The sequence below is a fragment of the Oncorhynchus tshawytscha genome, linkage group LG25 (genome assembly GCF_018296145.1).
Source record: "Oncorhynchus tshawytscha isolate Ot180627B linkage group LG25, Otsh_v2.0, whole genome shotgun sequence".
Classification (NCBI taxonomy): domain Eukaryota; kingdom Metazoa; phylum Chordata; class Actinopteri; order Salmoniformes; family Salmonidae; genus Oncorhynchus; species Oncorhynchus tshawytscha.
Window position 1 is genome coordinate 13,966,623 of NC_056453.1, and position 16,583 is coordinate 13,983,205.

Sequence of the window (16,583 nt, forward strand, 5' to 3'; positions counted from 1 at the left end):
GTATTATATGTTGCGAATTTGAAAAATTTACCAGATGTTACAAATTTGAAAAATGTATGATATGAATTCTAGCTAGATGGCTAACGTTAGCTAGCTTGCTAACGTTTACTAGGCTAGGGGTTAGGGTTAAGGTTTAAGAGTTAGGTTAAAGGGTTAAAGTTAGTGTTAGGGTTAGCTGAAGGGTTAGCAAACATGCTAAGTTGTTGCAAAATTGTTTAGGTTTCCTGATATTCATGTTTTACGCCCACTCATCCCATGTTATAGGCCCACCCAACCACCCCGACCAACTACCGTCCTTTTTTTTGCATTAACTAACCATCTGTCTTATGTAACCATATCAAACGTAACATATCATACTAAACGGCGTGTCTCAGATTTACATACAGAATAATACGAAATGCTCTGAGACCAGGTTGCTAACCCTGGTAGTCATTCTGAATGCAGGTTGAGGGTAAATAGAAATTCCAACTGTTGGATATCCTAACTGGCTGGATTTAAAAAAGGAATTAGACATCCCTTTGCCAGTCAGCATAATGGGACTTGCAGGCCTGATGTGGCCTGTAATTTGTAAACCAATTGTTAGCGAGTTAGGATTTGTTAGCAAATTAAAGCCTTATGATATATGTAATCTATTTTCATAAAGTTACATTTTTTATTATAACAGGTCTTTAAAAGGAAAGAATTCAACAACCATGTCTTTGTCACTAACAAATATAGTCATGGGTGGTAATGCTACAATTCAATTGAAAAGAAAAGGCACCATGGGAAATATGCAAATTTGGCTTTTTACACCAAATAGTGTTAAAACAACACCCAAAATCACTTACTGTAACAGTGGCACGTGAAATGCAATGTTAATATTTTCTAATATGAATTGTTACATTAACACTCAAAATGTAACACTACAATCAGAGTACTTTTTACACTCTGTAGAGTGGGACTATATGTTATCTGAGGTAGTGTTAAAATGAACTCTTTAAGTGAAATGAACACTGCAAAATGTACTGTGTATAACCTGACAAGATGTGGATCTAATGTTCTTGTGTGTGCCAGGTATGAACAATAATGTCAGTTAATCTATACACATGCATGTAGCCTTCTCTACTCATGAACTGAATAGGATTCCTCAGTCTAGAGTAGTGTTTTTCAACCCCTGGTCTGTGGACCTGTGGACCACAGATGGTTGTCTGCTCCAATTTAGTCATATGTCAAGCCCAAGTTTTCATTTAAACCAGGGGTGTCAAACACATTTTGCACCTCATTTTTGTAATTTTGATGCTCCCTGACTGTTAGGCTTTCGTTTTGATGATTGTTAACAAGATGGACAGAGTGAAGAGACTATAAAAATGTAAGTCCATTATCACTACATTGAGTTTTTTGTTTATTACTCAAACCACTCACAGGCCGCAGTCAAATGTTTGACACCCTGATCTAAACCATAGTTTGCCGGTCCTTGTGTAGCAAAGTGTTAGAGAAGTTTAAGAAACACTGTTCTAGATCTCCAGATCCGGTCTCTCAGCCAGTTTGATGGCCTCGTGCATGCAGGCAGCGGAGAGTTTGCGGTTAATGTTCCTGTACCTGCAGAGCAAGATGTTACGGTAGGTGGTCCTCAGGTCCCTGTTGAAGAAGGCATAGATGAATGGGTTGATGAGGGAGTTAGCGTAGCCCAGCCAGAGGAGAAACCTTTCCACCCAGAGGGGAACGCAGCTACATTCTACCCCACAGATGAAGGGCCTGGCCGTGGACATCAGGAAGAAGGGCAGCCAGCAGACAGAGAAGGCCCCCACAACGATCCCCAACGTAGCGGCCGCCTTCTGCTCCCGCTTGAAGATGGAGATGTTTTTCCTGTCGTTCTTAAGCAGACGAGAGAAACTGGCACACTCCTCCACCTCCTTCTGGAGCTTAAAGGCCGCAGCCACACAGTCAACACTGTTACGCTCGTCCTCTGCCTTGGGGAAGCCTAGGATGGTGTGCTTGGCGGCGCTCACCTTGGCTGCTCGGTAGATGCGGTAGTACATCATCAACATCACCGACATGGGGATGTAGAATGCAACGGCGGTGGAGTAGATGGTGTAGCCCACGTCTTGGGTGATCAGACACACCTTGTCATCGTTGACGTTCTGGGCCCAGCCGAACAACGGGGGCAGGGTGATGGAAGCAGACAGCAGCCACACAGACAGAACTACTTTCGCCATGCATCTCCCACTCTGTCGCACAGGGTAGGTTAAGGGTTTAGTTATGCCTAGGTACCTGTGACAGCAAAGAGATTAGTTAAAAATATTGTGAAGTCTCTGATGAAAGTAATGTGATTGAAATATAGCACACACAGGATAGTATAGATCATGAGGTGTCCAACTGTCTTCCTGGAGAGCTGCTGTGTGCAGGCTTTCGCTACAGCCCTGCTTTAACACACCTGATTCTGCTAATCAAGATCCTGATGAGCAGCTCATTAGAAGCAGGTGTGTTAAAGTAGGCTTAGAGTAAAACCCTGCATACCCCAGTGACTCTCGAGGAGGGTTGGCCATCCATGGTATAGGGTTGGGTATACATATGCAAATCCATTCTTAATTATTCATCAATGGTAGAATAAAAAATGTAAGCAAGTACTTTGGTGTTAATTGCTGTTGACATATATTTTTTTATAAATTAGACTGAACTGCATAGATAATGGTTTTGGGGGAAAAAAACAAGAACATTTGCAATAATGAAAGATTTGTTGGTTTATCATTAATGAAGGCATCTTGACTCACCTGTCTATGCTTATTACACACAGGGTCATGATCGAAGCAGTGCAACACATCACGTCCATGGCAATGAAAACGTTGCAGAACACCTGTCCGAAGATCCACTGCCCCCCGATGAGGTCCGTGATGCTGACAAAGGGCATCACCGCCACCGCTATGGACAGGTCTGCCACGGCCAGAGAGACAATTAGATAATTGGAGGGCTGTTTCAGCTTCTTCACAAAGCACACGGATATCACCACAAGTAAGTTCCCGCAAATAGTGAACAAAGTGAGCACAGTGAGAACTCCTCCGATAAGCACCTTCTCCACATTCCCGTGGCTAAGAATCTGCTCCCCGCAGCTGGAGTCATTTTCCGTGAAGCTCAGAGTTGGCAAAATTGCGATGGTTGTTTGGGGCGCTCTCAGCAAACGCAGATCCATCCCCGCTGTAGTCATGCTGGTCCTGGCAAATTCCTTCATCAGGTCTTTGGTCAAATATGATCTCATAAGATTAATACTATTTCATTGGAACCATTATTTTAATGCCTATTAATCCGTTATTAATAATGCATTGGGTATCCATCAAATCACAATGATAATTTCCTCCCAACTAAATTGATACCTTTGTCTTTTCCACAACTTCCAAATTACCAGTCCCGGTAGGCCAGTTATCCATCCACCGGCGCCAAATCAGCAGGTTAATGGGATAGAGTAGATTAATAGGATAAACAGACTCCCGTTAACAAGCTTGGTTTGTAATGCATTGTTAAATGTAATGCGATTTATTGGTCACCATCACGCGAGTGGCTACCGCAGCAAAGAACTCACTGAGAAAATGTTTTATTGGCGAAAGGGAATATACCGGGATGACGTCAGAAGAACCCGCGTAGATGTAGCCTATATATTAGTATATTCATAGGCCTATCACAGAATTTCATGCTGTTTTTTTTTTTTTACGGAGCAACACATATACCAAGTGTGTGTGTGTGTGTGTGTGTGTGTGTGTGAGAGAGTACAGAATCTGTGGGGGGGGATTGATACACTTTGAAACACATCATTTGGCGCCATCCTGTGGCTTTATTCTAGGTATACGTAACAATATCATTCTTTCCCCACATAGATTTATATAGGGCATATTATAGCCTATTTAGGATTAATCTATTTTAATGGCAAGGGGAAATTTGGGTAGGCTAAATCTATAAATGTAGTCCTAATCAAATGTAGGATAGCTATTTTTTCTATTTAAGTTTTTGAAAAATATACTGGACACACCTTTTGTTCTAGCAGTACTCGGTTCTTATTAGGCCTTGCAGGTAGGATACAACACAGCCAATAATTGTAATGAGGCTTTGTACATTGTTCTTAAGTAGACCTAGAGTATAACAATGTAGCATAATTAGCCCAATTCTTGATAGGCTGCACTACAAGAATAATTACACAGTAATACACTGTTAATTTAGCCTAGTCAGTTCATCAAATCAAATTTTATTGGCTGGGTACACAGATTTGCAGATGTTATCGCAGGTGCAGGGCAATGCTTGCGTTTCTAGCTCCAACAGGGCAGTAGGCCTAATTCCTAGCAATAATTTAAAAAACAACAACACACACATAATCCACCCCCCCTCACAAACATTTTTTTTAATTAAGAAAGATCAGAATGAGCAATGTCAGAGACCATGTGTAACAATATAACAGTAACTGATTTGGGCAAGGGAGACAGCAATAAGAGTCGTTTAGAAATGTAATAAACCAACCTGGTCTCAGAGGATTTCGTATTATTCTGTACAAAAATCTGAGACACAATTTAGTATGATATGTTATGTTTCGCATGATATGTGCTAATTTGTGGATGTCCATCAATGATATGTTACAAATTACAATTCGTTTTATATGTTATGAATTTGCAAAACGTACAGATTTGTGAAACCTACAATGGATTACAAATTTGCAAAACGTATGATATTTAACATTTTTGTAACATTGCATGTTACAAAAACAAGCGAGGTGGCTAACGTTAGCTAGGCTAGGGGTCCGGGTTAAGGTTAAGTTTAGGAGTTGGTTAAAGGCTAAGGTTAGCTAAAAGGGTTAAGGTGAGGGTTCGGGAAGGTTTAGTTGACATGCAAAGCAGTTTGCAGAGTAGCTAAAAAGTAGTAATAGTTGAAAAGTTGCTAATTAGCTAAAATGCTAAAGTTGCCCATGATGACATTTGAACTCTCAACCTCTGGGTTGCTAGACGTTGGTGTTTATTGGCCACCGATCCACCGTAAAATGATGTTACTATACCAAATGTAATATATCATACGAAAAGTAGTATCTACGTACAGAATTTACGTACAGAATAATACAAAATGCTCCGAGACCAGGCTGATGAAACAGCCTGTACAATGACATAGGCTGCCGGCTAGCTTTACTCGAAAAGCTGCGGCAAGAGGAGCATGATAAAGCAATGTCATAATAATACCCACAGGGGAAATTGGGGGTTGTAAGAAACAGCCTGTATACAATGACGTAGGCTGCTGGCTGTTTTAATTCTGAAGCTGCCGCAAGAGGAGCATGATGAAGCAAGATGACCGACAGTGACCCATAGATTGTATAAAGACAGTGACCTTAGTCAAACGTTCTAGCAGTTGTTGTCCCATTATCCACATCGACCAAACATCATTATTTATTTTTTTATCGTCGTAATACATCTTTACCAAATAGCCTGACATTATTTTGAAGAAACATCGCCGAGGAAAGCGGACAGATTTCGCCTTTCGGAGACTGCCCGCTAGTGCTTTCCCTGCGCAAAAAAAAAATGGATAATGGCAAAGCATCGGATCAGAAAAGAACAGGCGCTTGCCAAGAGAATGGTTTGACAAATGGATTCAAGCCTACACAAACTGACAACGGGAGCTGCAATGTTTTAGGTTCAAACGGAACCAGTAGCAGTGGTAGTAGCGGGTGTAATAGTAGTAGTAGTAGTAGTGGTGGTGGTGGTGGTTGTAGCCATAATGGAATTGAAAATGTCCACCATCTTCAGGAGGATGCCCATAATAATGGGTCGCCTCCAAAGCGGTGCAGACTCAGGAGAAGAATGGATTCTGGCAAAAAGAACCGACCGCGTAAGTAGGACACAATATGAATCGTTTCCACACTGTTTCAGCATCGATGATGTCAATCATCTCGGCTGTCTAAAATCTAAAATGAAAATTATACGACATTGAAACTACACATTCGGTCAAATTCTGCCCTACACAATTTCAAAGCATCCTCTCAGGAATGAAAGGGAGGGGGGTTCGGCCTAAGTATTGATTGCACATAGCTCTGGGTGTCCAAAGTGACAGTCGCCTAGATTTCCTATGGTGCCATATCTAGTCTATTTGGATGACACAATGAACCAGTTAAGACATTATGCTGCAGGATAGAATATCGCTTTATCGCGTTGCGAGGCTTTTCCAAGAATGTAAATAGGGAAGCCTATCCGCCCAATTCTCCTATTGATACTGCTTCTGTAATGAATAATGGACCTGTACTCCTATGTGGAGAAATGTTTTGTTTTCCTGTATCCTCAAAGTACATTCCATAAGCGATTTATGTCTATGAGAAATGCAGAATTTAGCAAGCAATAAGAATCAAGCACCATATTCTGTATTATTTCTACATGTTTTAATCATACTATGCAAAAATAATTTGTATTTTACACGAATGTAACCCTCCTGGTAATAGAGCTTTAGCCTCTCTTTCTCTCGTCCCCCTTTGTTATTGTGAGATCTTTGATGTTGTCCGTCGAGCCATTTTTCATTGGTCGTTCCAAAGTCAGGAGGTGTGCTGAAATCGCTGCTGATATGAGAGCCACATAATGTCGACCAATCAGCCGCCAGTACTTGCCTAAGGAAGTTGGCTGAAGAAACTGACAGAGCAGCCAGCTCCATGAATAGCACAGATCTTTCTTTGTCTCCAATATAACATTGTAAAACAAATGTGTCACTATGTCAGGAAAATGTAGTCTGCCTTATTGCTGTGATGACATCATTGCCACAATTCATTAGGACTGAGTGACACTAATTGTCAGTCTTGGTATGAAGTGTATTTGACCATAAGCAACTTGACCTGATGATCACAATTAAGTTTGTTGTTTAAAAAAAACAGGTACGAGTTTTTACTCTATTTTAAATGGATGAAATATACTTATTTGCTTACTTTCATTTATTTGTTTATTTACATCTGCTACCTCGGCAGAATCAAATCTAAGCAAACAAACAGCAATTTTACAAATGTTACACTTTGGCGCCAGGAACTATTTGGCTGGTGTAGTTAGAAGCGGTCTTTATCTGTCTTCAATGCCTGCAACCCAGCCATTTGTCCAAGAGGTTGCTACAACACTGTTGGCTTGTCTGCATTCCTCTGGGAACTGTGGAAAGAAGTCTTGAATCCAAAAATACCACTTCTATTATATAATTGAATAGAAGGGATTGTGGACAATTGCAGCAAGTTGCTAAAATGCACTTGCCATGAAGACAAATACAACATTTTTACCTTCCAGTATGATCAATTGAATAAGCATCATATGCTTTGCTGATGTCTCTTATTGGTAGTTCCCACTTGGATGCAACAAACTGAATCCCAATTTTTATGACAATTTTTTATTGAACCTTTATTTAACTAGGCAAGTCAGTTAAAAACAAATTCTTATTTACAATGACGGCCTACCCGGGCGACATTGGTCCAATTGTGCTCCGCCCTATGGGACTCCCAATCACGGCCGGTTGGGATACAGCCTGGAATCAAACCAGGGTGTCTGTAGTGAGGCCTCAAGCACTGAGATGCAGTGCCTTAGACCACTGCGCCATTCGGGAGCCCAAATAGAGCTAGGCTTTGCCAATGAGACTCAACTATGAACATGTATGCCGTTAAATAATTTCCATTGACTTGAGCTTTGGTCCTTTGTTGCACATGCATGTGACCACTGTGAAATTATAGTAAAAGCAATATAGCTCAGCCATTACTTGAGAATGAGTGGCAGAAATTCAAGCATTCAGTCCTCTGTAAATTTACAGTGAAACCATTGCAATGCAGGATCTGTCTGTAGCACAACTGACTGAAGATATTGAAAGCACGTGATTCCAGTCAGTGAAGATTCCAGAGTAGACACTCACACATTTGCTGAGATCAATATATTCATGTTATGTCACATTCCTCTTCTAGAAATTGATTGTCCAACCCAAATTACATCACCAGTACACCTCTGATATATTGGATCGACCATATATCAGAGGTGTAATGGTGTTGTAATCTGGGTATCATTGCAAGCCAGAACCAAATCAACAAATACATCTCAAATTTGACTATTTTAAGCACCTCAAGCATGTCTTTTGGTTACTGCTTTTCTGTAGCTTCACACATAGTTGAATGTAACCAGGCTGGTTTGTGGAATGAGCAATAAGGGACTATACACCCCTCTGTCAAATGAAGTGCTATTGAACCAGTTTGCCTGCCGATGTACTACATATTCATTGTACTGTACACTCAAGAGTTAATTGAGAGTTAGGCAGGATATCCAGGCAATCTTCTCTCCATGCCAGGGTTTCCATGGCAACAAAGCCCTCATCTTTTGTTGCAGAACAAACACACTGCTGTGAATTTAAGACGACCCTCTTCCTCTCCCTTCCTTCCTCTCTCCAAAAAAAGAGAGAAACATGTCACAATGATATACTAATATGAAGACATGATGTGTGCATAATATGCCATGATGCTTTCGTCTTCAGTGAAATCAAGTTAGAAAATGCAACAGGTTTGAGTAAGTTTCAGTTAGCACAGTTCATTGGTAGACTTATATGGAGCAATAGCTTAGTTGTGACATAGACAGAATACTAGAGCCCTCTGTTTTGAGAGTATGCATTTCTCCATAGAGGATTTTGCACAATTCCACAAGAGCTAAACAGCACTTTTCTACAGGCAATGGTGACCAAGCTTTTCCTGAATCTACCAACTAATCTCTCAAAACACCTTTTGTTTTCTGTTCCAGCCTTCCCCTGGTTTGGGATGGACATCGGCGGCACCCTGGTGAAGCTGGTTTACTTTGAGCCTAAGGACATCACGGCGGAGGAGGAGCAGGAGGAGGTGGAGAGCCTGAAGAGCATCCGCCACTACCTGACCTCCAATGTGGCCTACGGCGACACAGGCATCCGCGATGTCCACCTAGAGCTGAAAAACCTGACCATGTGCGGCCGGAAGGGCAACCTGCACTTCATCCGCTTCCCCACCCAAGACATGCTGGGCTTCATCCAGATGGGCAGAGACAAGAACTTCTCCAGCCTGCACACCACACTCTGTGCCACCGGCGGAGGGGCGTACAAGTTTGAGGACGACTTTAGGACGGTGCGTGGTGGTTGCTAGAACGATTGGGTGTTGTCGGCCAGGGAGAATGACTGAAAGTGACAGGCGATGTGAATTCATGTCTTATTGCATGTTATTACATGTCATTAGTCAGTTAACTATATTGTGGCGTGATCATTACAGGCAACATGGTTTCTCATGTGATTAGATGGGAGTAGGTGTTGATGGTTTAGGCTTGCCTGCTTGAGGTGTGTTATAGACAATTCATGCTCTTGGAGGAGTTACCTTTGCATATCAAAACCACTCCAGTTTCTCTTTCTGTCCTATAGTCTTATAGATCTTCTGCTTTCCATCTCCCAGATCGCCAACCTAGAGCTACAGAAGCTAGATGAACTGGACTGTCTTATCCATGGTCTTCTCTATGTGGACTCAGTGGGGTTCAATGGCCATCCAAAGTGCTACTTTTTCGAGAACCCCTCTGATCCCGAGAGTGAGAACTGTGTCAAGAGAGCATGTTGCCTTGACAACCCCTTCCCCATGTTGTTGGTAAACATTGGCTCAGGGGTCAGCATCCTGGCAGTCTATTCGAAGGACAACTACAAACGGGTCACAGGCACCAGGTAAATAAATGTCATCTGTTGCTGTTTTAGTGTAGGCAAACAGAGGTAATCCTGTGTCACTCCACATCATGATAGCTGTATTTATTTGATCTGTCATTGGTAAAACAGTTCTGTCATTGCTCGCGTTCATCTGTATTCAAAGTATCCTTGTTTTGAGTCTAGATAATAGTTACCGCGGTAACTAGTTAATAACTTCTTAGTCAAATACAACTTTCCCATTGGGCAAAAACTGGTGTTTCCTTGTAATCTCAACAAAGAAAAAATGTAATGTGATGAAAGAAAGAAAAAGAAATCAACGTAAGGGAATTTTGTATTTTTTTAAACCAAATTTATAACCTAAATCCAATGACATGGTGATATTTTTTTCTTGAATTCACATTAGTTGACAACTCAATCAAATGTAAACCAAAACTAGACGTTGAAATGATGTCTGTGCCCAGTGGGTTGTTTCCTGCAAACTAAACAGTGGTACAACCCATAGAGTAGTAGGTCACATTAATTGCCTGTCCCCCCCACAGTTTGGGAGGTGGTACTTTCCTAGGCCTGTGCTGCTTGCTGACTGGCTGCGAGACTTTCGAGGAGGCCCTGGAAATGGCAGCGAAGGGGGACAGCAGCAACGTGGACAAACTGGTGAAGGACATCTACGGAGGAGACTATGAACGCTTCGGCCTCCAGGGGTCTGCAGTTGCATCTAGGTGAGCTCTAAGTTAGCTGATACATGATACGTGTTGTAACCTCAAGACTTCCAGTAACAGTATGCTTTGAAAACGGAGTATTATGGAAACTAACCCCGTGAATAATTCATTGCAGTTTTGGTCATATGATGAGCAAGGAGAAGCGTGTCAGCATCAGTAAGGAGGACCTAGCCCGAGCCACTCTCGTCACCATCACCAACAACATTGGTTCTATTGCTCGTATGTGTGCGGTGAATGAGGTACAAAGTAGATGTATTTACTTCTGTTTCAGTGGAAATCTTACTTCAATGAGTAATTCTAACCCGTGTTAATTTCGTCAACAATAGCTCTAACAAAAAAAACTTGTCGACAACCTATTTTTCCTGATTAAAACTGTGACGATAATGAAACGAGATGCCCTGAAAAACCCCTGATAACTATTACTAATTACTTTTCATTTTAGTCGACGGAAATGTGACAAGATGAGAATTCCACATGAAACGAATTAACATTTAATTTGACACGAAGCATACATGCATGCAGATTATTTCATGCAATCCTCTCATTGGCAGGATTAACATCTTTCAGTTGCACGGTCTGAGCTGATCTGCCCGGCTGTCCCACACAGCTCCCAGGTGGTCACTTCAATCACTCGTTAGTCTTTTCAACTGATGAGAAGCCAGGACACTTGACTTGTAACTAACCTCAACTAGAAACAACAATGTTTACTCTCTCTTGTACTTTCATGTAGGCTGTTTTTACTTTGATCACAACAGAAGCTCTATTTTCCCATGTGTGCTGTTATTCACTCGCCTGTGTTGCTGCTCTCACGCCGCGGTCTGCAAATGCGAGTTGAGGTAGCTTGTTCCTTATGGGAAAAACAAATACTATTTGTTGGATATTAGGTGTGAAGTAATACTTCCAGCATTTTCATATTCTCCTCTTTTCAAGGAAACCACTGTTGTTCCCTCCCCCCCATGAAGATTATGATGGGGAGAAAATCAGAGCTCTAAATTGTTTAACCTGTAGCCAAGGCTTTATAGCCTACGTGGTTAATTATGGCTGTTATTGTTTACAATCTGCCACAATATCAATGTAGCCAGCTACGGTTTTTACATGGGGATAGTAGGTCTAGTTGGAAAAGCCTAAATATTCATTATTTAATAGTCTAGTTTTAGTCGACTGATAATAACTAAAACCGACATAGGATGAAATGACTACAACGTGACTAAGACAAAAATGTATTTCAAGACTAAAACTCAATTTAAAATAGCTGCCAAAATGAACACTGATTCAAACAGTAAGAATATACCACACTGTGGTTGTGACTGTAACGTACGGGGTCAACTTTCTCAAAGTGATTTTTCTTTCACCATAAAGCAAAGGAGTGAAGTGGATTCAGCAGCCAGTGTGATGGATGATGGGAATGGACTCTGTGTGCTTTCAGCTTCTTTACAGTGTTGCCTTGTGGCATGGAGATCAAGCAGCATTGTACAGGGCTATCAAAGCACATAGAACAACAACAGGAAGTCTTCTGACACAAATATCAAGTGGGCAAATGATCTGCCCCATGAGTAACCCCATTGTAGTGTTTTGAGCACGAGGTACACAAATGTACATTTGATTCAGCTTTCTAGCTACCTATGCATATAGTGTACAGTGTATCAATTGGGGGAAGTCTTAAAACCAGCCTGCAAAGTGCGCCGCTTTTTTTTGTCGGTAGAGCTTTACTTAGAATGAGCTGACTTACTCTGTTAGCCCCGCAACAATGTCATTCACAGGAGTTGAGCTGTTCATTCTTGGCTGTTGCTCAATCTTTTTCTCCCTTGCTGCTGAGTCACTGAAGCGTGAGACGAAGCTCCTCCCACTGCTGTAATGTCAGGTTCTCTCCCCTAGATGGCAACAATACATCCATCTATGCCACGTGTCAAACTCATTCCATGGAGGGCCGAGTGTCTGCAGGTTTTCGCTCCTCCCTTGTTCTTGACTGATGAATTAAGGTCACTGATTGGGAACTGAAGGAACTCCCCTCACCTTGGGCTCCCGAGTGGCGCGGTGGTCTAAGGCACTGTATCCCAGTGCAAGGGGCGCCACTACAGTCCCTGGTTTGAATCCAGGCTGTATCACATCCGGCCATGATTGGGAGTCCCATAGGGCGGCGCACAATTGGCCCAGTGTTGTCTGGGTTTGGCCGGGGTAGGCCGTCATTGTAAATAAGAATTTGTTCTTAACTGACTTGCCTAGTTAAATAATGGTAAAATTTTAAAATGTGAATGTTAAGCCTGGTTGCCTAGGTCTTATTCAAAAGGAAAGAACTAAAACCAGCAGACACTAAACCCTCCATGGAACGAATTTGACGTCCCTTATCTATGGCTATTAGTCTGAGAGAGCTGGCCTAAGGTCTTTAAACAATTTTTTTTTTTTAATTTTATTTTTTACATCTTACTTTTGAAATGTCTAATTCTGTCTTGCTTTATGAAACGGTCATTCTTGCAAGCTCTAAAAATGTCTGGTTTACCAATGGTTCAATGTTGTCTTTCAGAAAATTGAAAGAGTGGTGTTTGTTGGGAATTTCCTGAGAATCAATACTGTGTCAACGAAGCTGCTTGCGTATGCCATGGACTTTTGGTCCAAAGGACAATTAAAAGCTCTCTTCTTAGAGCATGAGGTAAGTAGTTTGCAATATATATATATATATATATGTGTTATTTTGATTTAACTAGGCAAATTATTATTTACAATGACGGCCTACTGAGGAACAGTGGGTTAACTGCCTTGTTCAGGGGCAGAACGACATATGTTTTTACCTTTTCAGCTCAGGGATTCGATCCAGCAACCTTTTAGTTACTGGCCCAACACTCTAACCGCTAGGCTACCTGCCGCCCACGTTCTGTGTTATGTGAGGGATGTTCAGCACACTTGTTTTAGTCTAATTGTACAATAAAAAGGGTAAACAACAGATCATCTGCATATATTTGGATAGGTTACAATTGGGCGCTGAGCAGGAATATCAAGGTTATTGATGATAACCTGGCCTAATACCTGAACAGATAATGAATTAAGCCGAGCCACTCTGTTTTTTTCAGGGTTATTTCGGGGCCGTCGGTGCCTTCCTGGAACTACTGAGGATAACAGATGACCTTTGAGACAGAGACAGACCGAGGCGAAACCCTAACTCTCACCACAAGACACTGCTACTGACTGGACGAAATGGGGAAAATACATTTGAATAATTTAACTGTTTTAAGAGGTTCTACTAATTATCCTCCTCCTCGTCTGCTGATGTTTAAGAAAATTGATTTTCAATATTATGAATGCAGGCTGGAGGAGATGAGGTTGGTGTTTTATTTGCCACTGAAAAGCAAACCTGGGTACCTATTGTTTATAAAAACCCTAACTGTATATTGAATGTGTGATTAAGCCAAACGCTACTGACCCCTGATCCTACGTGTGTATTTGCTTTTGTTTACTTTTTTGTGATCTGAGACCCCCCCAAAAATGTATCTTATTGGTCCTTTATTTTTAATTTAAATTGTATAAAGTACTTACAAGATGCAAGTAGTTACATTGATCTTTAACTTAAAGCATTAGCTTACAATTAGCTTTTGCACTTTTTTTCTAATCAATCGTCCTATCCCAATGTTCTGTGATATGATTTGAGATATAATCAAATGTATTACCCTACTGAATATGTGAATCGTACGCAGTTACTCTTATCAACCCATTCTGTCAACCCGTCATCTGTGGATTTGCCAATTTGTGGAATATGGACCATTACGCAATAGCTAAATTTGACTGATAATGTTGCGGGTTGATTTTGCTTAATAATACGCTGAAAAACCTTAGAACATTTTACATAATGCATCTATTTTTATCAGTGGCAGTAGAATGACCAGTGCCCACAATCCTAAGTCTGTATTCACTTGAATCCAGTATTATGTATATTCTTTCCTGTCCCATGCCTTATAATTCCATTGCTGTTTTACTGAAACAGTTAACTTTGGAACCAAGCCTTCAGTACTAAATTATCCTTAGAAACCTCACAAAATAGATCCTGTCTGTGACTCCACTTTCCAGGGGAGTTGGGATATGCAGAAAAACACATTTTCAATTCACACATGCGTATTAATACACACATGCACGTGTTTGAAATAAGACAAATATAAGCAACCACCTAATTATCATTATTAAGTACATGTTCCTCAGCAAAGCCAAATCACTGACTCACTAAGCAGTGCTACGCAAAGTGTTCACCTCTATGTGAAGAGACTTTAACAATATTTACTTACTACAGTTGTTTTCATTGTCATCAAAGATGGGGACCATTTATGCCTGCCTTCCTACCTGTAATAATCAGTATGTGCTTTATGATAGTAATTTCATATTTGTTTTGGATGTACTGTGCTGAGTACTCTAGTCGAAAGGAGATTTGACTCTCCTACTGGATCTCTTGGTTAAATTTCATGACCTTTCGTGATGGCATTTTGGTTTCAAGTGAAACTGCATAGCTGGCCTGTGAACCGCTGTGAGCTGCATACCCTTCTGCCTTCCTGTCCACTTCAGAGGGTCCCACGACCAACTTCCTCATCCAAACAATACATCCATGCTGTATCTGAAATGGCATCCTATTCCCTATAGTGCCATACTTTGGAACAGATCACGCTTTTCCATATATAATTCACCAGTGGTGATTTTAGCATGTAAATCTTGGTGTGGAAAACTCCCCCCCCCCCAATTTTTTTTAGATGCATGCCAGCAAAGCCACTACACTACACAACACTAAACAATACATTAATTGCACTATAACGGCGACAAGCGGTGCCCACAAACTGTTAGGGTCTACATAAAGCTGTCCCGACAGCAGAGCTTTCTTTTCAGCACCGTGGAGTGAATCATTACCACCGCTACACCTGGTTATCAGCGGAGCCTTGTCTGGCAGCAAAACAATTAATTCAGCCTGGTTTACTGCCTTTTAAATAAAACATAGATGATATGACCATATCTCCCTGGCATATTACATAATTTATGCAGCAGCATTTAAGACTTTTTTGGACTCACCTTGCTGTGCGCGACAGTCGTACGTTGGCAAATTTTGTCATCAAAGAAAAAGATTGACAATTTTGAGTTGGATGACTATTCAAAACATATCTTCCCAGTCTGACTTCCCAGTTGCAATGCTTGCTGTTAGCCACTGTCACCGATTCCTTCCAAACAACTCATTGTTGAATTTGCGATTTCCAAGTTGTTGTGTAATGTTTATGTCTATGTATTAGACATTTATCTTCATTATTTCTCTTCATATGACAAGGATTAAAAAGGATTTGCCAGTTGATTTATGATGATGACTGCTAGCTAAGATTTTGAAAGTAAGATGTTGACATGATCAGTCCAATCAAAGCTACTGTACATATAACGTGATTTGATGTCATTTTGTCTGTGGTCATTGATGTTGAGCCTTCTTGGAAGGGCACTTCTAATGTAACTCTATGGGCAGCACCCAAAGGGCTCACATTCTTGATGTCTACCCTTGCTAAAGGCTAGTGATGTAGTGTCCCCATGAGTGACAGAACCCTGAGCCAATCACGGTGCAATGCTCCTATTTTCTGCTGGCCTGCCCCACCACAGAAAGCACTGAGCTAGGCTGAAACACCTGTATTTTGGAGCTGCCTGTTTGTATGCGGCTTTATTAACTCAATGATATATTTTTTGTTGCATTGTTTGCAAACTGATATGTGACATGTATTAATGCCAAAATAACATGCAAAACAGGGCCGCCCCCGAATGACGGGTCGCCACTGTACATCTGCTCCACCTACCCTGAATGACGGGTCGCCACTGTACATCTGCCCCACCTACCCTGAATGACGGGTCACCACTTTTGACCAGGGCGATGATTTTGATCAATAGTAGCGCATTATATAAGGAATATGATGCCATCTTGGACTCATCTTGGCCATCTTGGACCCCAAACGGACTTCCCTAACATCATACGTTTATTTTTTTATCCCAATTTAACCTGGTGGAGTTTTCAGCTATAAGTTAGGACAGATTTTTAAATGTGCTTTATGAATTGAATTACTGCATACATGTCATGGCGAATAATATATGTAACTCTGAACCTGATTGAACTGGATTACAGAGCTGGGTCTTGCTATGAATTCAGTTTTGCTTGTCGTCATTAAAACTGTTCTCTAACCTGATGATATGTTGAGTTTGTTGCATTCACTTTCTGATGTACTGCCTTGT

The 16,583-nt window shown here is 41.2% G+C and overlaps 2 protein-coding genes across 2 annotated transcripts; one reads left to right on the plus strand and one right to left on the minus strand.

Annotated features, from left to right (window-relative positions):
* Window positions 1-372: 372 nt before the first annotated feature.
* Window positions 373-3,166, minus strand: LOC112224761 (5-hydroxytryptamine receptor 7-like). The gene is made up of 2 exons (XM_024388439.2): window positions 2,751-3,166; window positions 373-2,259 (listed from the first exon to the last, which is right to left on the minus strand). The coding sequence occupies exons 1-2, from the start codon at window positions 3,164-3,166 to the stop codon at window positions 1,494-1,496; spliced, it is 1,182 nt and encodes a 393-aa protein (XP_024244207.2). The 3' UTR covers window positions 373-1,493.
* Window positions 3,167-5,146: 1,980 nt separating this feature from the next.
* On the plus strand, window positions 5,147-15,116 carry LOC112224270 (pantothenate kinase 3). The gene is made up of 7 exons (XM_024387728.2): window positions 5,147-5,829; window positions 8,733-9,085; window positions 9,404-9,663; window positions 10,182-10,358; window positions 10,474-10,597; window positions 12,880-13,005; window positions 13,424-15,116. The coding sequence occupies exons 1-7, from the start codon at window positions 5,523-5,525 to the stop codon at window positions 13,481-13,483; spliced, it is 1,407 nt and encodes a 468-aa protein (XP_024243496.1). The 5' UTR covers window positions 5,147-5,522; the 3' UTR covers window positions 13,484-15,116.
* Window positions 15,117-16,583: the final 1,467 nt, after the last annotated feature.